This window comes from Corvus hawaiiensis, chromosome 1 (genome assembly GCF_020740725.1).
Source record: "Corvus hawaiiensis isolate bCorHaw1 chromosome 1, bCorHaw1.pri.cur, whole genome shotgun sequence".
Lineage (NCBI taxonomy): Eukaryota > Metazoa > Chordata > Aves > Passeriformes > Corvidae > Corvus > Corvus hawaiiensis.
The window spans coordinates 34,943,015-34,968,045 of NC_063213.1; the positions used below are offsets into that span (position 1 = coordinate 34,943,015).

At 40.2% G+C, this 25,031-nt stretch overlaps 1 protein-coding gene across 8 annotated transcripts in view; it reads left to right on the top strand.

Moving 5' to 3' along the window:
- Window positions 1-25,031, top strand: part of TRAK1 (trafficking kinesin protein 1) — a 127,694-nt gene that overhangs the window by 52,380 nt on the left and 50,283 nt on the right. For 3 of the 8 annotated variants that reach the window (XM_048299868.1, XM_048299851.1, XM_048299862.1), the window contains exon 3: window positions 9,917-10,111. Coding sequence is in view for 2 of the 8 variants with exons in the window: in XM_048299886.1 (XP_048155843.1) it covers window positions 19,556-19,619 (64 nt within the window). In the remaining 6 variants the exon portion in view is untranslated. Of the gene's footprint in view, window positions 1-9,916; window positions 10,112-19,268; window positions 19,620-19,779; window positions 19,923-20,835; window positions 20,896-21,229; window positions 21,336-25,031 lie in introns of those variants that run through there. The other 5 variants (XM_048299886.1, XM_048299915.1, XM_048299907.1 and 2 more) reach the window with 4 other exon arrangements.

Sequence of the window (25,031 nt, forward strand, 5' to 3'; positions counted from 1 at the left end):
CCATAGCTTTTTCTTACGTGGATCTGCTGATTTTATCCTGGAAGTTCATGGTTGCTACCCCTGTGCCTTGACGGCAATCTTGCACTGTTTCTGTGAGTATTTGTCCTATTTATGCAGGATTTTGGTGAATGTAAGTTCTTTTTCCTTGTGAAGTTACCTTCATGATTTTGAAAAACCTTCGTAATTTTTACACCCCTGCCTACTCCTCTCCCAGCTTTCTTAGTCTCTCCTTTAAATAAAGCTATGAGAATGTGGATCCTTACCTCAGCTCATTTACTTTTGTTATTGTTACCAGTCTTATCCTGTAAGCTTGATCTACTTTCGGTCTCTTCTCCCTCTTTCCCAACACTTCTGTAAGCAGCTATTGCTAAATTCTGAACACTATTCCTTTCTCTAAAGCGTTCCAAAAATGCCAGTCCTGTTAACATGAGATAGCTCCTTCAGCATGACTGGAACAATTTTATGAGTCTGACTGTATTTCTGTCTAGCATACTCTGACAAAATAATCTTATTCTCTGTGCCTGCTGCATCATTGCCTCTGTTTTGAATTTTCTGTCTGGCTTTTGGTGCATTCTCAGTCAACTTAATGCAGATTCCTCCCCCCCCCAACCCCCCCCCCGGTTGCTTTTCAGCTGTTACCCTTTTCCAATAACCTGGTGGTTTTTTCTGCTTCCTCTCCTCTGTCAGGCTGTTACACCACCTCTTAATCTGTGTGTCAGGCATATGTTTTTATTCTGTCAAGGATTGTCTTTTTGTGGTTTGATGGCATTTGGTTGGTTGGTTTTCCTTAAGAAGAATTCTGCTGTTCTCCCTGTCTAGCCCTCTTACTTATTTATCCTTCCTAATATGATCCATGTTTTTTAGTGTAAACTGTCAATTCTGACATCACTATGAAAGCAAGTGTTGTAATTACAAGTCTGGTGTGGCATTTTTAAAGACATTCTTCTTAGCTTTCCCTTGTTTTGGGAAGCACTTACCATTCCTAAATGTGTACTTTATTTGAGGTAGGGGTGCATGAAAGCAGTAAGTGTTCATCAGTGTTCTGGGTTTGTTCTTTGTAGAAAGTACTGAAGGCTAGTGCCTAGTAGATTTTTTTGGGGATGTTTTTTTGCTTTGCATTTTTTGTTTTCCTGTTGTGGTGCAATGAATAGTGCAGGAAGACTAAAAAGCTACATTTGACTATTGGTGCATTTAAATGTGTGAAAATAACTTTTATTCCATAATTTAGGTCCATAACATGTGAAGTTCAGCTTTACCTTTCCCCCTTAATGTATTTGTGTGTGTCCATCATGAAGCAACACATTTTTCACTTAAAGTAAGCATCTGTAGGGAGAGCAAGCTACATAAGATTTAATTCTTATGTTTTGCTTGTGATTCTGTGAAAGCTTTGTTGGCAGCCATTGTTTAGTGGCTGGCACATTTTGTAGCTGGGCTGAACAACGAGCAAAAGCAGGACAATTGCTTTTCAGGGTTTTTGTACTTGGTGATTTATCAATGGGTTTTTGAGACATTTGCAGTCTCTCTTGGCAGCTGGAAGATCCTAATGGTTAATGAATGTGTTTATTCTTACTGCTGCTGAACAGTGCATTGCCAGCATGCCTTTGCTACATGAATAGCTTTTGTTCTAACTCTAAAAAAATAGCCATGGTGGCAAAGTTTCCTTTTATTTTCTGTTTAATGTAGGAATCATGAATATGGGTGCATTTATCTAAAGGGAAAAACATTTCTGTACTTTGATTTAAGGCAAAGTTCATTTACATTTATGGCATAATGTACTGTAGAGTCCTAATAGTTTAATGGACTCTCATCACCAAATCTGTCTCGGCTTTTATACCCAGCAGGAATGTGTATGTAGGATGGAACCAAAGCAGGGACACTTCAACCTGGTAAGCAGTGGCATTCCTCACATTGGAATTGGTTTCATCTTTGTTAGCTTTGGCACTCCCAAATTTATCCTAGTCTTTAGATGTGTATTTGGCCAAGCCAAAAAGAGGTTGGCATGGAATCTTTTGTTTTCCCATGGAAGACTGGATTTTATGCAGATTTTTCCATGTTCAGAGGCAGAAGAACCACTGCTTAAACAGCTTTGGTCAAAGATGTGTGGCAGGGCTTGCAATTTCAAATCATGTCATGCCATGCCAGTCAAGTTACAGAAGCTGTTTGAGGAGCTGTTTTTTTGTTGTGTTTTTTTTTTTTTTAAGAAGCAATATTTTTTGCCCTATCATCTAACCATTTGCTTTATGTTGAAACACATGTCCTGAGTTCAGCAGTATCATTTGTAAGACTTCAGTACAGTTAGCCACATTCTGGGCATCTGAGAACCAAGGCTGAAGAGAAATATGGTAAGTTCTGGGGTTTTGCCTATTGCTTTGTACATACACCTGTAATTGTTAAATAAGGCTCAAGAAATACTTGTAATTATAGACTTCAGTCAATACTTAATAACTGTGTCTATGTAGGCCTATAGAACTCAAATAATGCATGACTACAGGCCATGTTTTCCTCTTCAGTAGCATAGGTAGCAGCCTAATTGTGTGGTAGAATTTCTTCCCTCTGCTTTTCATTTTTATGTGGATCTGTTCGCAGTGATAACGACGAGTTCATTCCATCACTGTCTAAATGGACAGAAAGCATGGGGAAGATGAGACTGTTGGGCAGTTCCAAGCAGCCAGGAAATATCTGCTGGAAAAACATTTAGAGAAAGATCATCCTTCTTGCATCCATCATTGGAGTATGGTTAGGCTTGTTGGTCTGCTGAAAAAAGAGAATGCTAACGTAGTCATGGCCTCCTGGCTGCTTGTTGAGCTAGATTAGGTGACTAATCTCAGCGTCACATGGAGCAAAATCAGCGATCAAAATGGTCTGGTATTTGGCATGGAACAGCCTCAACTTGATTAACTTCGATTTCTTGTGTTACATGTGGCTGGACTTTAGCCTCCATGGTGTGTAGTCTTTTCTGCAGAGAACCTTATTTTTGCTTAACTAATATGGAGCTAGCACTGGAATTGACCCTTGGCAGGTATTGTGTACTTTTTATTTTCTGGAATTGTTATTTATTGACTGTCTTTTCTCAAAGATTTAAAACGGAGAAACTTAAAAAAACCACTGAGAGAGCTAAATGTCAAGGGTAAGTGTATTATGTGTGTGTGAAATAGGACAGGACTGAAAACCAAAGAGAGGAGTATGTGGTCCCATGAAGTAAAGTAGTAGATTTCTTTATTCTTCCAGCTTTCTTCAGAGAGATTCCTTGTTTCTCTTGTCTCTTTTGTTACTGTGGTTATCTACTTCTTTGTCCTCAGCTGCCTCAACAGGTAGTGACAAGTTATGATGTTTTAGTTCTGTTGCAAGAAATGAAAGATTTGCCTGGCTACTGAGGCATTTTTTGCTTGCTTTTGGGATGTTTTTCTTTTGTTTTGGTTTGGGGGTTTTTTGTTTGTTTGCTCGCTTTGTTTGTGTTTAAGAAGGAGAGGGTATTTAGACTGCCCTTCTCTGGCTGTGGGCTGAGCATCAGCTGCTGGGGTTTGATGGAGTGGAGTTTCCTGGAAGATGCTCAGGGTGGACATGTGGTACAGCCTGATGACCAAAGCTTGTGTTTTGAAAGTTGCCAAGCAGCCCAGCACTTCCCTAAGGTCACACCCAGAGTGGAGTTGTTTTGCTACACACACTTCTGTTCAATGGTTGTTTCCCTTTGCTCAGAGGAGGCACTTCTGGGCAGCACGGCTGCTTTGTGCTATTTGCAAGATGTTGGCTTCCATCAGGACCGCAACTCAGGGGCACTGTGCTCTGGGAATGATACTGTCTCTGGGTAGTTTTCTTGTGGTCGTTCTTGTCATGACTTGTGTGTTCTGGCATGCCCCTTCTTGAGCGGTGCTCTGACCCTAGCGTAGTTCCTGGCAGGGCTGGGTTTATGAGCCATTGTTTTTTCCACTTACAGCCATGGGCTGTAAGTGGGAAACCGGCTGGCAAAATGTCCTGTGGGATTTGGGGGTTCGAGTACTACGGCAGTTCTGCCGGCAGGTGGCAGTTTGTACTGCGGGTTCTGTGGAGACCTGGGAGTCCTTTTAACCTTGGGAGGGGAGCTCTGCTCCCAAGCAAATCGGTGAAACCATGAAGATCAGGGATGGTTTGAACCAGAATGCAGACAGGCAGAAACTATATATTTTATGTTCCTTGTGAGGACTGTACTATAAGCTGTGGATACAAATATGCAGCTAGCAAGAATCTCTCTTGCTTCTTTCCAGTCCCGTGAGATATTTTTCTCTCTCACGGAAGATATTAGTAGAGTTCTATAAGCTATGAACACCTGTGACCTTGCAAAGATTTGTTTATAGTACAGTAGAAAAATATTTTGATAATGGATGTTCTAGGATTTTAGCCAATCACCCCGAGGCGAGGGGTGGCTGATCCTTTGACCAATTAGACTATGAAGAAAAAAGTCTATAAAAGAGTTTGTGAAATAATTAAGTAAGATGAGGAATCTTGATGCACAATGCCTGCCTGCTGGATCTCTCTTCTCCTCCCTACCACTGCCGGACACCGTGATAATAAGCTGTTTGCATTGTGTTTGTAAAGGCTCCTGCAGATACCAGGCTCTGAGATTTGTAGAGTTAATTTTCTCTGTGTGTTTACTGTATGTTTTGAGGTGTTCTTTGTTTGTTGGCCACCACTCTCCCCATGCCCTTGTCCCTTCTCTTTGTTCTAAGTTCATTCTCTGAATTTATCATTTGTTCTAATGTGAAGTTGATGCTGAAATTGAGTCAGTGCTCCTTCTTTATTGGTCAAGCTAGGTTTTTCTTTCCTACAGTAAGATACTTCTATAGCCATAAACAGATGAAATCCAAAAGCCTGGCAGGGAATAGAGTTTGAAAGATGAGCTGCTTTTAGGTGACCATGTTGATAGGAATGAGATTTTCAAAGCTGTCTACCTGTGGTTCTTGTTGAACTTAGCTGGAGTTGAAGTTAGTTTGACTGAGGCTGAATTGCTTGTTCATGAGGTGCTGGCATAGTTCCACCCATCCAAGTAACACTGACAGCTCAGTATGTATGTAACTCTCTATGGGAAGTGACCTCACGTATTGCATGGCTGTGTGAGTGCAGGATGAAAAGGACAGTGGGTGACAGCACCCCACACAATGCCTTGTGATCTCTGTGCTGTTATGTGCAGGGAGGGAAAGCATTCCTTGAGGAGCTGTGCTGTCTCCATACAGTCAGCTCCCATTGTTTTAGACTTCTCACTCCATTTCTGTATGATCAACTCCTTGCTCACTTGTCAGCAGAGGAAAGATGTAAGTGTGCATCAGAAAATAACCAAGTGTACTCTTATCCTCACATGCACATGGTTGTCCTGCAAATTCTTTCTTTCTCTGCGTGTGAAAAGTTAAAAAAAAAGAGTGGGGGAAGGAAGAAGCCATCCTCCCACCCTCACTTCAGGCTCCACAGTGAAGAGTTAGTTTACTATATTTAGAGCATTTTGTATGGATAGAGATGTGCCTAGAAGAAAGTGAACTGATGAAATAGTCAAAGGTACCTAGATCAGCAAGAATAATAAAAATTTATCTAAGGAAATATAAGCAAGCTGAAACAACCAGTGAAACTTGAGTGGCTGTCTTAAGTTGAGAATCATGGGGTACAGAGGTTTAGTATGTCCAGAAAAGGAGAAATACACCAGCCGGTCAAATGCCAATGTATGAAAAGATACGAAACAAGCTTGTAAGTAATCCATTAGTAACTACCCAAGGGATACTGAAGTGGGAAGAAATATGCAGAAGAGAGCTCAGCTGGAGTGTTCTGCCTGTTTTGCATCTTCTTTATAGAAAGATTAGGAACTGTAACAAGAAATTAACCAGGACAAAAGTCTTCGAAAACATTTGTTTAAATCTCATTTAGAAAACAGAGAGCACAAGGAGGAATGTTGTCAAAAATTACTGCAAAGCGGACTGAGCACCTTCTTCATTTCCTGAGGAACAGGGCATGGAGAAATACATATTTTCAACAAAGCAAGTGAGATGGGGTGTTCATGCATTTAAGCTAAGAAGAAAGTAAAGCAGTAGAACATGTTACTTGCAAAAATAATACAAAAAAGAGTTAATTTAAAAAAATTAATTATTTCTGTGAAGTGCTGAAAGCTATAGAGTTGCAAGAGCATAAGCAGAACCTGGAATGACCCATGCTTTACTAAGAATCATGAGTTCATAATTCATTAGCTATTTAAGTTGGTTTTAATCTGCTTGTAGAAATTTGTTTGCCAAATGTGTCCAGAAAACTGAAAGTTGAAAATTGCTTCGATTACAAAACCCAGAATCCATAACAGCAACTCAGAAAGATATGGTTCCAGTACATTTTGTTGTATCATTTTTAAATTAATGATCAGCTAATTGTTTTAAGTGTAAGATGTTACATTTTTCTCAATAAAATGAAGGTACCACCTAGGGCAAGAGGAAGTGCTTTTATGTCTATTGGATATCAGTTAACTTAATCATAAATTACAGTCACAGATGATGTCTTGGGTGTTCTTAGTAGAGAAGTTACTTAGTTGTTTATCTTTGCAGTTCTAATCAGAAATAATAAAATAAACCTCTGTAGAAACATAGTCAGGGTCTTCTAAAAAATTTACCTGGTGTTTGGGGATCTTCTCATAACAAATGTGTGCATCTCAGAAAACCAGAGGGGAGGAAAAGTGAAGGGGAAGAGACCGTGTAACTGTAGCACTGAGAATGTTGCCGTGATTTAAATGGTGAACTAATGTTTAGTCATGAACAAGTGTAACCATGGTGTCCTGTTTTTCTAAATAGGCAGTTACATCAGAGCCTGTTCCTATTTCCTGCTGGTATCCAGATTTTAAAATCGCAGTAGAAGTTAATGACAATAGCATCATAAAAAGTTGCCTTTCCAATTACTCATTAATATCTTTTCCAGTTATTAGGCCTTCTAAATTGCTTAGAAATTCTCAGGATTTATTATATGGTAGAGTAGAAAAATTTTCTTGCTTGGCTTTTATTCCACGATAATTCTTATTTCTTTGCTGCATAGTCTTCGCATTCCAGTGGATTCTTTTCCACAATAAAACGGTATAGTTTTGGTTTGTTTGGGGCTTTTTTTCATATGTACATGTATGAAGGGTTTTTTTTCCCCTCCTCACATTTTATTGGTCACTTCCTTTATATTCATTTTTTGCTACTTTTTGGGATAAAACAAGCCAGTTTACCTATCTGTACAAATGAAAGTTTCTCGTCTCATCTGTAAAGTCTGTTTCTTTTGGAATCCTAATAAGAGAACGACACTAAAGGTTCGAATATTTCAAGATTTTTATTTCTTTGTTTCCAAGACTATCATCTCAGGCTGTGTAGATTCTTGCATTTTTCTGAAGAGAACTAACATTTTGGCCAGAAAAACTCGCCCAAAGCACCCCTAATGAAAAAAATCAACTCCATATTCTTGAGATTGAGAGCAATTAGGTAATCGAAAGATAGATGTATAAAAGAAAAACTTTTTATGTGTACATGTACACAGAAAGGTTTTTGAATGTCTAGTGGATGGCAGCAGGTGGTTTTTAGAAGATCAGCTGGCTTTTCTGCACTCAGATTGTTGCAGGCACTGAGAGGATGCTGTCAGCAATTAAAAAGGTAGCTAGGGAAAAAGAAAGGTTTGTAGTTACAAGCTGGCTCTTTTCTTTCAAAGCATGGGGAGCAGATCTTGTTTCTCTCTGTAAGCCAGTAGTCCCTCTGAGAGGGTTGCAAGGACCTCTTAAAATGATGTGTGCAGGCTGATTCTCACATTGCACAGAGCTCCATCAAAACAGCATTGCCGCACATGCGGGCATCTAACTGCAGGAAGGGTTGGAGGACACTCACATGTGTACAACAGGTAGCAGAACAGTCTGGGTGAAAGCAGAGGAGAATACCTCCTGATAGGTAACAGCAGACTCCTTCAACCATAAAGTACAACACAACTTTCCCAAGTGGATTTTTGTTCTAATCATCAGAGTTTTGTAAAGTATGTAGGCAGGAGATTGACAGTATGAGTTCATCTTGGTATTCTCTGCACTGTTGTCTGATAGAATAGTAATGTTCTTGCAATTTTTAGTGCTTGGGTTGCTTTTGACGATGTAATTTCTGGATTAAAAAGGCAAAAACCAGGTAATTAATGATGTATAGAAAAGTATATGTTGCTTCCCCATTCTCTCCTTCCTCCCCTTCTTTGACACAGATGAATTCCAGTAGGTTACAGTGGAATTGCAGGTCTACACCAATCCTGCAAGATCAAGTTTCTCTTACAAAAATTGGTGCCTTTGTCAGGAAGCAGCAAGAGCAGGGCTGCCTTACAGGCAGCTGACAGGATGGGAAGGGCACAATCCTTGTTGGCACAGCCCAGTCCCTTTGTTCCCAAGCAGAGCAAAGGTGCTGGCAGCAATGGTTCAAATTGACTCTCTAGGGGTCAATCATCAAACAAATGCCAGCAATCCAGGAAGCCTGGACAACGAGTCAGTGTCAGCAGGGAACAGAGCTGGGCACAGGCTTGCCTACAGCACTGCACAGGGCAGGACCAGGGGCTGGAGTGTACATGGGGCTCCTGGCAGAGCATGCTGGCAGAGGGGACCGTGGGGAGCGTGGTCATGGCAGTAAAGGTACATGGGAGCACTCAGGGTCTTGACAGTCTTGGCTGTTTACTCTGGAGTGAGTCTCAGCAAGAGTTGTCAGAGCTATGACACTGGTTAAAGAGGGAGCTCTGGTGCGTTGCCCTTCCAAAAAAGGCGTGGATAGCTCTTCCATACTTTGTGGGGGGGGTAGGGGTTGTGCTGGATGGTGGGGTTTTCTCTTTGTACTGGTGCGGAAATGGAAAATGTGCAGATTGATGCAGTACGTATTTACTGAAAACATACCATGGGTTGCTCAGTATCTTAATAAATATTTAGCATGACATTTTATTTAATTGTATATGATAATTAAACATATGTTTAGAACTATCACAACTGTTTTGGGTATTGACACACTCTCAAAATTCTTCATTATAATATAATATAGGTTGGAAGGTACCTCTGAAGATAATGTGTTCTGACTTCTACTAATAGCACATCTTTTAGAGTAAGTGCTCATGGCATTGTTTACTCGACTTCTAGCCTCCCTGTGCCCCTGTTTGACCATCTTCACAGTAAAAAAGAATCTATCTTGAATTGGGATTTTTTGGTGTTAAAACTTCCCAGCTACCTCCTGGCCTAAATTTAAAGCTCTAATTTTAATTGTAACATTTTTGCAGTTGTTGTTGGCTGTCGGTATCCGTTTTTAGAACTGGGTGCAAATTTGATGTATTTGTGAACATGAGGGTCTGCAGCACAGAATGCAGGTCAAATAGTGTTGAAAGGTGCCCTGGAAGTTCCTGTAATCATCTTTACGGGTGTGTCTTAGGTGTGAACTGTGACACTGTTTGCTATTGCAGTCCTGGATTTCTGTTTCTTGAGAAAAATCTGCCAGCAGCAAAGGCAAAAAATTACAGTGGTACTAAACTGTGGTCAAAGACCAAGTTAAGGTTATATGTAAGGCTTGAAAGTTAAAAATGATCTGTGAAGTAGAACATAAAAAATTTACATTCCTCTGTGCACTAATCCTTTCTTCATACTCCAGTTGTAACTGGCTCTCTGTTCCCCACTGTAGCCCACTTACTCTTCAGTAAATGTCCCTGCTTCTAGAGGCTTTTTGTCACAAAGAGAGCATGCCACTGTTTTGTCTACTAGTAAATATGATATTATATGATAAATATTTTAGGATAATTTGGGCCAGGCATATCTTCTGAACTTATTTGTATTGAGCTGTTCTTTACATGCAGAAAAATCCTGTTGATATCAAAACAAAGTGATGTCTTTCAAAGTTTTATATATAGTACTCAAGGTAACTAACAGAGATTGTTCCCTTTCCCTTAACAGATGTGTGCAATAGTACCAATCTTCCTGAAGTTGAAATCATCAGTCTCCTGGAAGAGCAGCTGCCTCATTATAAGCTAAGAGCGGATACAATCTATGGTTATGACCACGACGACTGGCTCCACACACCTCTCATTTCCCCCGATGCGAATATTGACTTAACAACTGAGCAAATAGAAGAGACCTTGAAATACTTCCGTAAGTCAAAAATTCAGAAATTGTACTGAGAAACAAATAAAACAGTGCTACTTTTGTTACCTTCTTTGAAGTATCTGTGCAATTCTTTGGAAGCTGTGGAGAGGAAGAGAACTGTTTGTGGTTTATTGCTTTGGTCTCCAAGATTGTGGTAGATAGAAAACGAAGGGAACATTTAATCAAGAACAGCCATTTCCCTTGTGATTTGTGCATGCACCTTTCCACATTATCAAATACTGGAGAAACTGAAATAGTTCTTTTTGCTTGTGATCTCTCTCGAAGAGACTGAAATTTCTGTATCTGTGCAGCTTAGAAAGCTTAGGCTTCTTTCCATATCCACTTTTTTTGAATGTGTTCTCTGACACATTGCACTGTTGTCTGGCAGCACTATGTGCCAGCATCACAGAATGACATTAAATCATTTTGCTGCAGTTTAAGCTTCTAGAAAAGCCTTGTGAAGAACCAGGCTCTGACCATTTGGTTGAAATGGTTTGGCCCTTCATTCTTTTGTTTGTTCATATTCATGCTATCAGACAAAAAAAAATACTTGTGCCTAGAGGGAACACGAGTAGATTTGTGACCTTTATGGTTAGTCATTCTTTTGTTGGAGTCTGTAGATACTTTATCATGGTGACTGGATTCATGTCTCTCTGGTTTCTTCCACTGTAGGTCTTGACTTAGGTGTGCAATTAGAGAAGGCTTCTGTGATTCATCTCAATGACTACTATGCTAAAGCAATAGCAGTGGATTTACATGGATTATAGTAGTATGTAGATTTAGGTAGAGCTGCAGGAGGGATGAGGTACAGGGCTCAGCACAAACCTGTGCAAAGATGGCTTCATTGCATTTTGAAGCACCTGAAGAATCTCTTTGTAAGGAGCACAGCTAAAGAAAAGTATGAATAATATGAAGAACTGAGTTTCTGATGTTCAATAAAGGGCATGGAAGTATTTTAGTAAATAACTTATATATGCTCTCCGCTTACCCCCAATCACACAAAATCAGTGGGAAGGGCAGGGAGACAAGCTGAAGCTGAACTATGGAATCAAATGTACTACCCTGGTTTTGTATCAGCCCATTAGTGCTGTTACAATGATGGCAGAAACTGGCTTAAATAGATAATTTGAAATGTAGGGTTTCCAAAGCCTTTAGTAACCTGATTAGTCCTGTTTCATGAATAAAATTGTCTGCGTGGGTGCACTGTTGCAATAACCATGGGAAAAATGTTTTGCTAGTGGGAAACTTAAAAATCCCCATGGCAGCATCCCTCTTCTACCAACTGAGATCATGGTAGGTGTGTGACTGCTGGGGATGGATACAAAATACAAACTGTGTGGAACATGAATTGAGAGCAGCCCTGAGGAGAAGGATTTGGGGGTGTTGGTTGACAGCTCAACCTGATCCAGCAATGTCCAGTTGTAGCCAAGAAAGCCAAATCTGTCCTGGGCTGCATTGAAAGAAACATGGTCAGCAGGTCAAGGGAGGTGATTCTCCCCACCTACTTTGTCCTTGTGGGACCCCCACCTGGAGGGTGTGACCAGCTCTGGGGCCTCCAACATAAGGAGGATGTGGACCTGTTGGAGCGAGTCCAGAGGGGCACAAAGATGATCCAGAGGGCCGGAGCACCTCTGCTGTGAAGACAGGCAAACAGAGCTGGAGTTGTTCAGCCTAGAGAAGAGAAGGCTCTGGGGGGACTTTAGAGCACCTTTCAGTACTTAAAGGGGGATACAGGAAAGAAAGAGAGGGACTTCTAAGCAGGCCCTGTAGTGATAGGATAAGGGATAATGGCTTTAAATTGATAGAGGGTCAGTTTAGATCAGTTATATGGAAGAAATTCTTTACTGTGGGGGTGGTAAGGCACTGGAACAGGTTGCCCAAAGAAGCTGTGGATGTCCCATCCCTAGAAATGATCAAGGTGAGGTTGAATTAGGCTTTGAGCAACCCGGTCTAGTGGAAGGTTCCCTGCCTATGGCAGGGAATTTAGAACTAGGTGACTTAAAGGTCCATTCCAACCCAAACTCTTCTATTATTCTCTGAAAATGAAGCTGCGAACAACAAAGAAATTGGGGAGCATAGCTGCCTGAAACTGTGAATACTTAACAATTTTATCTAGCTTTTAGCTTACAAGGCATGATGACTGCAGCTTTACCATGTTGCTGTGGTTGTAGATTTCTTCCAATCAACTGGCTTGAATGAAAAAACCCTGTAATTCTTGCCACACTGTATATTTTCTGCTTTTACTGGGAAATAAATGCTTAAAAAAGAGGAAGCAAGCAAGGAAATCTTTGATAAAGAAACATTTATTTCTTACTGCTTACAGGCAGACATTTGTGTATAGATAGTAGTTCAAGAAATTTAAGCAAATTTGGGTCTAGCCTTAGACTGATACCCTACAAACTGAGATCTCTGACTTTACCCTTGTTCAGTTGCTGTGAACAGGTCACAGACTCCATCTATACACAAGAGTGCAAGATCGTAATAACTCTGCATGTTTCAAAATGATTGCATTGATTGCAAACATTGGTTTATGGCAGAATTAACTATGAAAGTCAAAATACTATGTTAAGTAAGTTGGCAGAAAGGTTCTGTGAATTATGCCACCACCACTTTGGAGTGTTCCACAGTGTGACTACTTGCACAGTTTTCAGTGCTGCAATTAAGCTACCCCTCTTGTACCTGTTTAGTTTGTTTGAAAAATCTTAATGAAGATGTGAGCAAATACTGTAACCTGTCTCTTTGAAAGTTTGATTTTTCAATGACTTATGAAAATTTCCTTGCAGTTGTTTGTGTGTTGAGATTGATGCTGGTTTATAACCTGTTGGTGCAAATGTGATGACTTTCCCACTGTGTTGATCCATACAGCAGAAGAATCAGCAATGACCCTTAGGCATACTGCTGTGGCTTGTTAGAGCAGATTTTCTGCCTTCCCGTGGCTTTTTTTTGAGATCCTCAATCCAATTCACAACCACAAAGGCTCAGTATCTGCTGGGCCACGTAACACAAGAGTATGGCTACTTAGCTCTCCTTTTTAATTGATCTTTGAAGATATTGGTAGAAAGATGAATAGTCAAATATCCAAGCATTTTAATTTATTCACTGCTTTTTGTGGGGATTTAAGCTATAACGCAGAATAGGTGATGTAGAGAATTAGTTCATAAAATTTAGTTGGCAATTGGGAGGAATGGAATAGTATTAGGCCTGCAACTGTACTTTTACATTCTGGAACTCCAAAGCACATCTTTGTTATTATTTCTTTCAGATGGAAGGCTGAGCCAATTTTTGCCAAATGAATAAAATAAAACTGATCTTATCCTAAAGCATAATCAAATAAATTAAATGTCATCTGACCAGCCTCATTAAACTGTTAAGGCAGAGTGTCTTTTAAGTAAGCCTAAATGATGTATGATACAGCAAAATGACATTCCATCTCCCTGCCCCCGTATTGGGGGCAGTCAAGCTCACTTTTGCTGAGGGCTGTGGGGAGAGGTCTGTGTGAGAGCCAGGCTGAGCACAGCTACCAGGGGCAGTGAGCAGGCACAGGAGTCTGGGTTTTTCCTTGGCAGCTTAGGGAGACAGGCCCCATCTGGGAACCCTCTAAAAAACTGAGGGTGCTTGCTGCTGCGTGTAAGGTAAAGGTAAGGTGAGCCACAGGAATGTGGGCCTCAGGAAGTCCTAGTGGCTTCTGAGAAGCTGTCAGCTGCTCTTGACCCAGGGGTGTCCTGAGCCTTCTTTGGAGCTGCTGCTCAGTAGGGATGGTCAAGTACCTTTTTAGCTGGTGGCTGGGAGAAAGTCCTCTCTAACAGCCGGGTCTGGAGCACAGCTTCCAGACACAGCCAACAGATGTACTAGTTTCTGTGGAACAGTGCAAAGAAGGGATCCTCATCTGAGTTCAGAACAACCTAAGCCTGCAGATGTGGTGGCAGTGTGCCACAGGTGCATTCTCCAGGTTTTGGAGCACCTGTCCCTCAGGGCAGAGACTTCAGCCCAGACAGAGACTTTAACCCAGAAAGAGCTTCAGATTGGGAAGACAGCCCTGCAAGAGTCAGGTTGCTGGGAGTGCCTAGAGCTGCTCCCTATCCTGAGGTAGAGAGAGATGGCTTTCATTTATGCAGGTGTGCTGTTGTTGGAAGAGCTGTCACCACGTGGTGAAGTTGAGAGGAAGTCAACAGGCTGTGCAACATCACAGAGGGTTGAGACATACACAGGACCTAGGAGTGGCTGAGACATCAAAGGACTGTGCTCCCATTCAGAGGAACCTTGACCGGCTGGAGACATGAGTAAAGAGCAGCCTTGTGCTATTCAGCAGAGGGAAGTGCACAGTCCTGCAGCTGGCGAGGAACAGCCCCATGCTCCAGTAGATGCTGGGGTCCAACTGCTGGAATGCAGCCTTGCAGAAAAGGGCCTGGGACATCCTGTTGGACACCAAGGTGGACATGAGCCAGAAATATGCCCCTGCTGAAAAGCAGAATAATGGCATCCTGAGCTGTATTAGGAGGAGCATTACCAGCAGTCTGAGGGAGTTGTACTCAAAGTTAGTGAGGCCACACCTGGAGTGCTTGGTCCTATTCTGGCCTCCCTTATTCTATATTCCTTCAGCGTAATGCATTCCTTTCCTCTCCCAGGAAGCTGCAATCATGTCTCTCAGTGGGTTTTTTGCCTTGTTAGAAAAATAGGTCATAACCATGCAGCTGAAATATTTTTGTCTAGCCAATCGAGCATAGTATTAAGCTCAACTTCATTTTAGAAATGTTTTTGCTGTCTCCAGGAAAAATATAACCAAAAAAAAGGAGATTGTAATGTACATTATTTCCAGGTGGTGAACAGTTTGCAAAATTTGTTTCTTTAAAGCTTTATTCTTGATTTTCTTAATTCTACACAGGGGTGTATTCTCTTAAATGTCTGTCTCTTGCTATTACGGTCTTATTTACAGTGTTTAAGTGTGCCTAGTGATACCTTAATTAAGCTACACAGCTGGTTTTGCAGGAAGGTTGCCAAAGACATCAATTTTGATTTTATACAAATGCAAAAATAGTGCTCTCCAGTAATTTTTTGGGGGAAGGGAGAAATAATCCTTTCATGTGGAAAATAGCTTTTTGTCATTAAGTACTTTAATTTCCTCTGACTGTGCCTCTGTCTGATGTTAAATCATTTTGTTTCAGTGGGAGAACAGTTAGACCCTCTTCTGCCTTAGAAGAGTCTTTTCCTTGTACCAGTGAGGTCAGAAGCCACGAGCTCTGTCCCATCTGTAGGAAATACTTGTACTATTTTGAAACCCTGGATAGTCATCCCAGTTTGATGAAGGACAGTCAATCAAATCTGAAGCACCCATTTTTCTAAATTTTTTTCAGTTCTGAAAGCTGCTGGTTATAATGCCCTCAGTTGCTCTAGATTTTACTCTGGGTTCTGCTCTTTCCAGGTTAAACAAGACTTCTTGCTAAACAAAACACTACACTGGAAGAGATCACTGTCCTAAGTTTGCCCTTACTAAATGTGTAGTCATAGGATTACTCTTATTCAGTGTTCTTTTAGAGGGTGGAAACACCACTAACTCTTCACATCGGTAAATTATTCCAGTTTAGAAATAAGTGTGACAGCCCATCCTTGAAAATCAGTTGGGCAATTTTAAATATGCCTACTTTGTCAGTTTGCAGATGTATGTGTTGTGGCAATGCCTGACTGTGATCAATATGCATTTCATACTGGTGGCCTGTACAGCTACTGCTCTGATAAAAAGGACTCCAGACAATGTTAATGGGATGGGCAACTTTATCCTGAGTGGTGGTGACTGTACTGGTGACTGTAGAAACTGATGATGCGATATGGTGTTTAATTATCTGAACCATCCTGAGGCTGTAGCCAAGAGAAGAAATGTGACCCAGAGGTAATCAAATGGGATGTAATCCGTTGCAGCTGCCATGGAAATACTCCATCCAACTCCAGTGTTCAGTTTCAAAGCATCCTCACAGAATTGTAAAACGTTTGGAGAAAAAGCTGAGAATGACTAAGCATGAAAACACAGGATTTCTAGTGACATGCTATTTAATGACATCCTTTTAAGACTTTATTTGCCAGCAGAGATGACGTGCTGCTGCTTTGCACCTTAGCAGCGCAGTGCACTACAGTCTTGAGTGTGCTGCTGTGTGGGGTGGATGAAAGTACCTTTGTCAAAAACTCTCTTCAAACAAAGGAAGGGGTTTGCGTGGGTTTTATAACCTGGGTAATTTAGGCACATCAGTTTAATGTTGACCTACAGCATGGATTTATTTCAGCAAAAAAGGAAGGAGAGGGCTCTTGAGCTTTTCAAGCCATCTTTTCTGCCTAATGAAACCCCTTTGTAACCACAAACTTAAGGAATGCTTAGTATAGCTGTTCACCATTGACTACCAGAATTCTTTATCAATCTGTCTGTTTTGTCCTATGGAAAACAGATGAAAGGGGAGGGGTTTGTTTAGTTAGAAGTAAACATTAAAAAATAGAACAAAATTTAGCAGCTAAAAGGGAATGCTGAACAAATGTGAATAACTGTATTTCAGTTTGGAATAGGAAAATGCGACTTCCTTATGGTTGCAGACATATTACCCAAAATCTTTTTTTAATCCCATTTTGTATGAACTTTTAGGCAAGTAATACAATAATACCCCAACCAAATGTAGCACTGCAGTATGGAGATTTGAATACACAGAGGTTCAAAGTTTGTAGAGTCAGTCCACCAGAAAAATATACTGTTCTGATAAGTTTACTATAAAATTAATCTGCTACATCCCTGTAGGAAGGAAAAGTAGGGCTGCAGAAGTTGAAAGTAGGTTCTGCAAGTGTGCAGCTGCTTTGTCGGCTTGGTCACAAATTCCTGTTCAACTTGACCACCCTTCCAGCTTTATAGAGCTACAATTCCTCATATAATTGAAGGGATGCTTGGGAGTGGGTACCTGGATATATAGTATTCTGTCTGCCCAGGGTTTCCGTCTTCATGCTGGGAAGATAATACACTTACTCTGTATTTCCCAGTCTCTTGAGGAGTTCTAAAATCATTTGGCCACACAAGTGATTTTCACCACAGAAAAGTAACGCCTTTCAGGATTTTACCAGTATGCTTCCAATCAGATCTGTAAAAAAATATCAATAAAACAAACAAACAAAAAAGCCCTAAGCCCCTACCTTGGACTATTTTTATCCTGTCTCATTGAAAGGGAGTATATGTGCCATAGGAAGGACAGTGAGAAGAAAATTCTAGCATGTTGAATATTTCCTTTGTTTAAAACGTCAGCAAATAAAGGAAGGAGATTATCTCTGCAGCAATTTAAGGTGGTAGCCAGTGTTAATTCTTTCTATTTTAAATGGTTGTTTAATAGCATTACCAGACTGAAATTACCTTTTGGACAAAAATAATACAAGTGGAACAAATAGTTTATATGCAGAGCAATTGAGTTGATGTTGCCATAGGAACCTTTCTTTTTCTCTGTCCGTATTTTAACAGTGTAGCCTTAATTGCATTTAATAGCATGTATAGTTTTTTCCTTGTGAGTATGCATAACTGAAACCTTGCAAGACTCAAAGCTACTGCAGTGATAATTTCTTATACCAGTAAAGCTGAAATCGTGATGTGGTCAAGAAACCAAAGCATTTTCCTCTGCATAGCTTGACTATTCCTTACCTATTTCTGTTACAGTAAAGCAAAGTGGTACCAGTCAGGGAGTAGAATAAGTGATAACAACCTGGAAGAGACGTGAGGGTGAACTTAATAGATGTCTGCAAATCATGAGTGATTGAAAAGGAGAGATGAACTGAGTGTTCAGATTTCCAGAGCTGGAAGCATCCAGTTAAGTTAGTAAACATGAGTTGCAAAGCATAAGGTGAGGGGTTTGTATATCAGGAGGAGTAAATGTGTGGAACTCCTTGCAGGAGGATGTTGGAGATGCTAAAAATGTATGTGGGCTCAAGAACAGAGAGGATAAGTTTTTCAAGAATTGCTAAAAGCAATAGCTCTATCTGTCTCAGGCTGTCTCTGATGGTGAAGAAGCTAGAGGTTGGGAGGGCAGTTGTGGGAAATATTGTGCAGTTCTCTTTTGCCTGCTCATGGCTGTTCTTGTGGATGGAGTCTTTGGCTAGAGAGACACCAAAGACTTCCTTGGTCAGACCCAGTATGGCCTCCTACCTTGTGTTATTAACGTAGGTCACAACTTAATCTATCCCAATGCTTCTACTGCTGTTTGCAAAGAATCGCCTTTCCTAAAAAAGGGGGAGAAATGGGTGAAGAGTATGTGCTGGTTGTGAACAAAATGGATGTCAATCCCCTTGGTATCTGTACCTGCACGTATTCAGACATGCTTTTGGAATTGCTGTGTTTGATGATTTAATGCGTTTGTTCCTCAGATAGATTCTCTCCTAATAGCTTAAACACAATTTTAGTGGGGGCTGCAAAAGTATTTTCTTCCATTTCCAAAACACTGAACACAAAAATTAAGTTACTCTGGGTAATGACCTTCAGTATTTTTAGGAATAGAGTAGTAAAAATTTGGCCTAACCTCTTGTCTTCAGCTTTGAAACTTAGATGCTTGGGGAAAAAAAAAACCAAATGGGCAGTGGTTCATGGAGAGGGCAAAAAGTAGAAACAGATTAGCTTTTTCTTGCGAGGAGAAATGTATTGCTGTCCTGATTTTGCTGATTCTTTCTTTTTTTTTGTTTGGCATTTCTCAGCAGCAGGATGCAGAAGGGGTTCTATTATATCAGACCAGAATAGTGTAACAAAGCAGTAACATAGTTTAATTTTCCATGGGGAAGGCAGGCTTTTATCAAACTGTGTGGAGGAGAGTAGTAATGGACTTGATTTTCATTATTAATGTACTGCATGTCCCCAGTGAATTGCAACAGTGTGATGCTGTTGTTTTGTCAGCTGTGGCAAGGAGCTGTATCATCTTTCTTAGCAATGATTTTTGTTTCCAGTATGGAGGACTCCTTCTAGTCTGTAAAGCCAGAAAGAGCAAAATGCATTTTCTTCATCTCTGCATTGCTTTTGGAGCCAGCTTGTCTCCATGGCAACACATTAGCCTGAAAGAGATGTGGAGACTGGGGAGGAAAGGAATGAGTTAGAACCAGCCGGGCGGTGGTGTGTGTCCCCAACGTCAGCGCATCAGCCTTTTGATAGGAGGATTTTGTTAACACCCATCCAAGGCTCCTGTGCTGAGCTTCTTTATTAGAGGAGCTGCCAGGGCATCTGCTTCCTTTCTGCATCCTTCTTCTATTTTTTTTTTTTTTTTTTCTTCCAAATACACCCTCTGCACCCCCCTTTTATTTTAGTTGCGGCCTCAGTGAAGATGTGGTGCTCATTTTCAGCTTCCCGTGAGCTGCCTTGTGCTCTGGCATTTTGCAAAGGCAGGAAGGCATGGCTGCATTTCACTTGACCTTAGCAGCGAAGTGAAATCTCCTGTATGTCACTGAAGGATACTGACTATGCAGAAATTTATTGAAGCAGATTATTATGAACTGGACTGGTATTATGAAGAATGCACGGATGGTAAATATTTCTTTCTAGTCTCTTGTTGCAGAATTTGGAGCCTGTAAGACTGGAGCATCATTATTCAGTGGTTTTAAAAAGGAAATACCCAGAAAAAGGCAACACCCAGGTGCAGCAGAGATGCCTGCACCTCTTTTGCACCTCAGCATCTCTTGTGAGTGTGCTGCAAGAGACTCTGCTGTATAGCTTTCTCCTCTCTGAAGGGAGTGGCAGAGCAGCATATGAACTGTATGAGCAGAGGAAAAAATATTCGAAAAGCTAACTGTATCTATAATAATTGAGCTGAATTTAAATATACTGATGGTAAGACTGATTATCGGTTCAAGTTTGAAGGGTGTGCTTTTTCTGCATTACCAATATCCTGTAATATGTATATATTTGATGTGTTAATAGGCAGTACATATTTTCTCTCTGGTTATTTGTCTGTGAAAAATGTAGATTCTTAAAAGTGAGCAGGTTAACTTTTTGAACTGGAAGAATTACAAACTCTGGCAAGCATTATCTTTTGTGGCTTTTGCAATTTTCATGTAATGTTTGCTAGGGTGATTATTTCTGTATCTGGACACCAAATGTTTTCATCAGGCTTCTGAGAGAAGGCACACGAGAAAGGATAAGGAATCGCTAAAACTGCATTCTCTGCAGCATGAAAAAATCAAGATCCCTTATTGATGGGACTCTGAAGCAAAATGCAGCCTTTGGGAATGCAGTAATTGTATATGGATTTTATTCTGGTTGGAGAGCTTAGCTTAAACAAGGCAAGTCCAAGATCACAGTGAAGCAAAGCACAGAAAGCAGGAAGGAGTGCAGGCCCAGGGGACGATGTACATATGTAATACACGATAGTGCAATGACAGTGCTCTAACAATAACAATACCAAAGGGGACATGAAGTGTAAAGATAAGGGTGACAAAATTTAAATGGTTTTTTATGGTCTTTTCAGTGTCATGTGCCTCCTCCATTTGTTTCTCAGTAGTAGATTTTGGAACTGAATGCAGTTTCAGAAGCTTGTTACACTTGAACTACAGGAATTGATTGTTCCTGTCCAGGTGTTCAAAGAGAAAGGTGCGTATTTATTTGAGAGATCTGACCATTTTAATTTGGATTGAATCCATTATGTAACCTTTATCCTCTAGGTTTAACCCTAGTAAGTACTGTAGCATCTGATTAATCTGCATGATGTAACAGGCTGAGTTGGCCTGCTTTTAGAAGCTTAAGAAACAGACCAGTTCTACAGTCAATAGAAGCTGTAGCTTTCCCCATGTTAAGGCTCCCACAGGTAGCATTTGGTTTGTTTTTTCCAAACAAAATGTTTGTTCATTTTTAAGATCCTTTGTCTGTCTGGTCAGAGTGTCATTATGTGGAAATGTGGTGTGCCTGAATGTCTGAACTAAGAGCTGGTCTACTCACCCATTTTGTCTTAAGGTGTGTGCTGCATGGGAGAAACCGTGGGAGTTTCACAGCAGTGGACTAAGCAACAGGTGTTGGGTAAATGTTTAAATACCTTGTGGGATGAGGGCCTCAGGTGCACAGTAGTGGTTGGTCTGATTCTGGGTTTTCTTGTCAGTGCTGAGCTCCTGCCCAGAATAATTCTTCCATGAGCTGAGATGTGCAGAGTCAGCTGGAGTGTGTGCTGGCTGTCTGCTTGAAGTATTTGGGAAGTTCTTCCCTAAGAGAAAGAAGGGTTTAATGTGTGGTAGGGAAATATCTCTCCAGCAGGTAAGGCATAATGCTATCTTGCATTTTTTTTTACTATTATTTTTTAATGAAAATATTAGTTTTTACATGATGAAGGATAGTGCTGTCAGTCCTGTCTCAGCCTCTCAGGTGAACGGCAGTCTCATAGAGTTCACAGAATTTTCTGGGGTTTAGCTTTCTTTTGCTTCTTTGAGTTCAGGTGTGTGTGAGAGAAGAGGATTCGAGAGATTCAGTGGAAGACACAGTCTTTGGCCTTAGATACTGGTGTGTTCATTTGGGTTTAAAATAGTGTTGGCACTCACCGTTGATGGAGAAAGGTATTCTAATTGTGGTAGCAGACAAAAGGCGTTGCTGCAGTAGAAAACAGAGCTTTTGCAAAAACCTGGAGCAGGTGGCATATTAAAAGAGATGCCTGTCCCTTGATTGGTTTTCGATTTTTCTGCCATGTATTTGTTGATACCAGAGTCATTTTCCTGAGATTCTTTTTACATTCAGTATAGTGAGATAGGCAGTTGCAGCTCAGCTGACCTGTTTTGAATATCTATTTTAAGACAAATTGAAGCACCGTTAGAGAGCCAATTTCTCTGCCTTACATGGACTCTCTGGAGCTCAGATGTATGTGTGCAGTCAGTTATGAATCCCACCCAGTTCACCCTCCTTGATAAATACAATATTGGAAAACAGTAGGTGGTACATTAAAACTAATGGGAATCTCACAAGATAATATCGTGCAGAATTATTTTTCTGATGAAATTGTTCATACATTCTTTGTCAGAGCCTCTGGGACTCAGATTTCCGTTTAAAAGACACGACTTCGTTTGGTTTCATTTATTTAATAATTATTTTAACAGCCTATGGTTTCTTTTTCTTCAGAGAAAAAAAACTAGTCTAAAATTATATCGGGGTATAAGGTTTTAATGCTATTACTTAACTGTAAGGTAAAGAAGTGACTCACTGTTACCTCAGGTGTAATGAATTTCTGTAATGACTGACATAGTAATGATGTTTTCTACTTGCATTTGGTGGTGGTATTTTTTTTAATGTCCTGAAAAAGAAAAAATGCTCAAAATATACAATTTATAAATCTTGATAAAGGCTTTCTAGGGTTGGAATAATTAATTAATTCTTTTACATAAGGTCCTTTACAGAGTTTGTTTTTGGTAGGAATAGACGAAAATAGACAATAAAATGTCACCCTCTATGTGAATCACTGGTGTTAACTAACATTCCAATAAATTGAAGCTTCTATAAATAACTACTACACTGTGCTTTTTAGATACATTTTCAAGTATAATATTTTATAATACGAGTGACAGTTGTCACCTTACTTGGCATTAGCGAAGTATATTGTGTAGGTGGAATGGGGAAAGAGCTGGGCCTGTACATGACTAGGAAAGTAGCTATTTCATAGCAGACTTGGACAGAACCAGTGATAAAGAGGAAAAGGTGAAACTTTTGTAGACTCTTATCACAAAAGATAATAGTGTAAAAGTTTAGGTTCATATAAGTGGTTTTTAATAGAAAAAAATACGTTCTTAAAAATCCCACACTCAACACAACTTGGGTGAAAAAATTAATACTAAGCCCCCACAAACTACCAAGTAAACAAACAGATAAATATCTACCCATAGATATTTTTATGAATATGCTTGTTCCCCCCCCTTTCTCTTAGTGCAATATTTTTTTAATGATCAATGCTTTCTAGAGAAATCCAGGTTGACTTTAGAGCCAATTGCTTTCCTGGTGGTTTCTTCCATTACTTTTTTATTTCTACCTCAGCAGTTCATAACAATGCATGAGTTCAATTGTCTACAATTCCAGATGACTTTGTGAATGTGCGATTGGATCTTGCGTCCTCCTTTTGTTGGTCATGAGTTTTTGCAATTTCTCGTGGAGGAAATGGTGTTTTTTCCTTTTTTCCTCTGCCAGACCCATGGTGTGCCTGGTTTGTTACACATGCTGAACCTTCTAACCACTTCTGTGTTTGCCTGAGCCGCTTCATCTTCCAGCACCCCTTCCTGTATTTTCTTCCCACTCAGGTTGAAATGTTTTTACCACCTGTTATGTTTGCAGTTACTGTTTAGAGCTTCTCTCTTCTGTTCTATTTTCCACTCCACTGATATAATTATCAGCAAGTTCACTAACTTTCTTTTTAACAAAAGTGGACAATGTTATTGCTTGTTCTGCTTGATCTCTTATGAGTGATTACTTATTGTTGCCTCGCTTATGTTACTGTGGTGACCCATCGTCTCCCTCATACATTGGTCCCTTTCGTGACCATCCCTGTGAACAGAGTAGCCCTGGTTTTACTCTGAATCTTAGTGGATGCTGGCACTGGGTATGCTATTGAAATCTGAGAGAGTCTTATGAATGCCTTTAGCATGCAGTCTCCAAAACAGCCCTTGCTCTATAGGTGTTCAGCTAAAATGGTCATTCAGGTTGATCTTGTTTTGCTCCCATGTCTTTTACATCTATACTTAATAAATATAGTTGAACCTTGCTTATATTCCTGTAATTGTTGATGCCATTTTCCTGTTTTTCTGCTTTTTGCCAGGCCACTTCTTTACTCCTTCATTGACTCCTAGTTCTTTGTCAAGGCACATAAGCCATATAAGGCAACATACATTGCAGCATAGAGATATTTTTTGTTTTCATTCTGCTCAACTGCTAAATATCCAGATAAGTGTTTTCCCACTTCATCCTATTTCTTTCCCTTTCTGCAGGAGTAACATGCTGTCCCTTTGGTTGAGTGACAGAAGATATTTTGTGTGGGATTTTGAAAGAGTGGGAAACATGAAGCCAGTAAAAATTTGAACAAGCTAACTTCGCTTGACTGTACATATTAACAAAAGCACACATTCAATAACCAATTTATCTCCCTCCCTGAAGAGCCCACCCCAAAATACCCACATTTCTTCATCAGCATGCTTTAAACCCAAGTGCTGCCATTTCATCTGCTGTTTTTAGACTTGTTTGCTTACGGAGAATCTCTTTGTTCTAGATGCAGCATTGTTAGTAATAGTTTATTGTGCAGAAGTTAGATATTTTTATTGATAAAGGAAAGTTAAAATTATTTGAATGCATTGGAGTTCCTTGGAAATAATGAGTCAGGATATGAGGGTTTGTTTGTATTGCGTCCAGCCTCACCCTTCTTCAAACTAGCTCCTGGTTTGTGTGTTTCCTGTTTCATGGCAAAGCTGCTGAATACACTCTGTACCTCAGTGCAGGTGTTGTACTAGGAGTGTGCTTGGAGCACTGCAACCCCCTTAACAAGCTTCCTGACAGGAGGTAAAGGTCTTCAGCTGCTAATTCAGAGTGGGAATTGCAGCAAATACACCAAATTTACTTCCCAGTGTCAACCCATAAATGTAAGTCTACATTCTAGTATACTCTTAAAGTCCCTGAGTATGTGTTTACAGGAAATATTAAAAATCACTTTTGAATCTTTCCAGGTTAGATCATATATTTTCAGAATGGAATACAATGTAGCTTTTGTTTTTTTAAATTTTTATCCATAGCTGCTTATTGTTTCATGTTTGTTGGAAACCTGGCTAGTAATCTTTAGCAAGTAAATATTCCTGCACTGCTAAGGAGGTGTAATGTAGAATACATGAAAAATGAGTTGATAGTGTGAGGGTGGGGCATACATTCCTTCTCCACCCATTATAAATTTGCATCAGCATTTATCATATGCTGATATCAAAATAGGCATTGCAA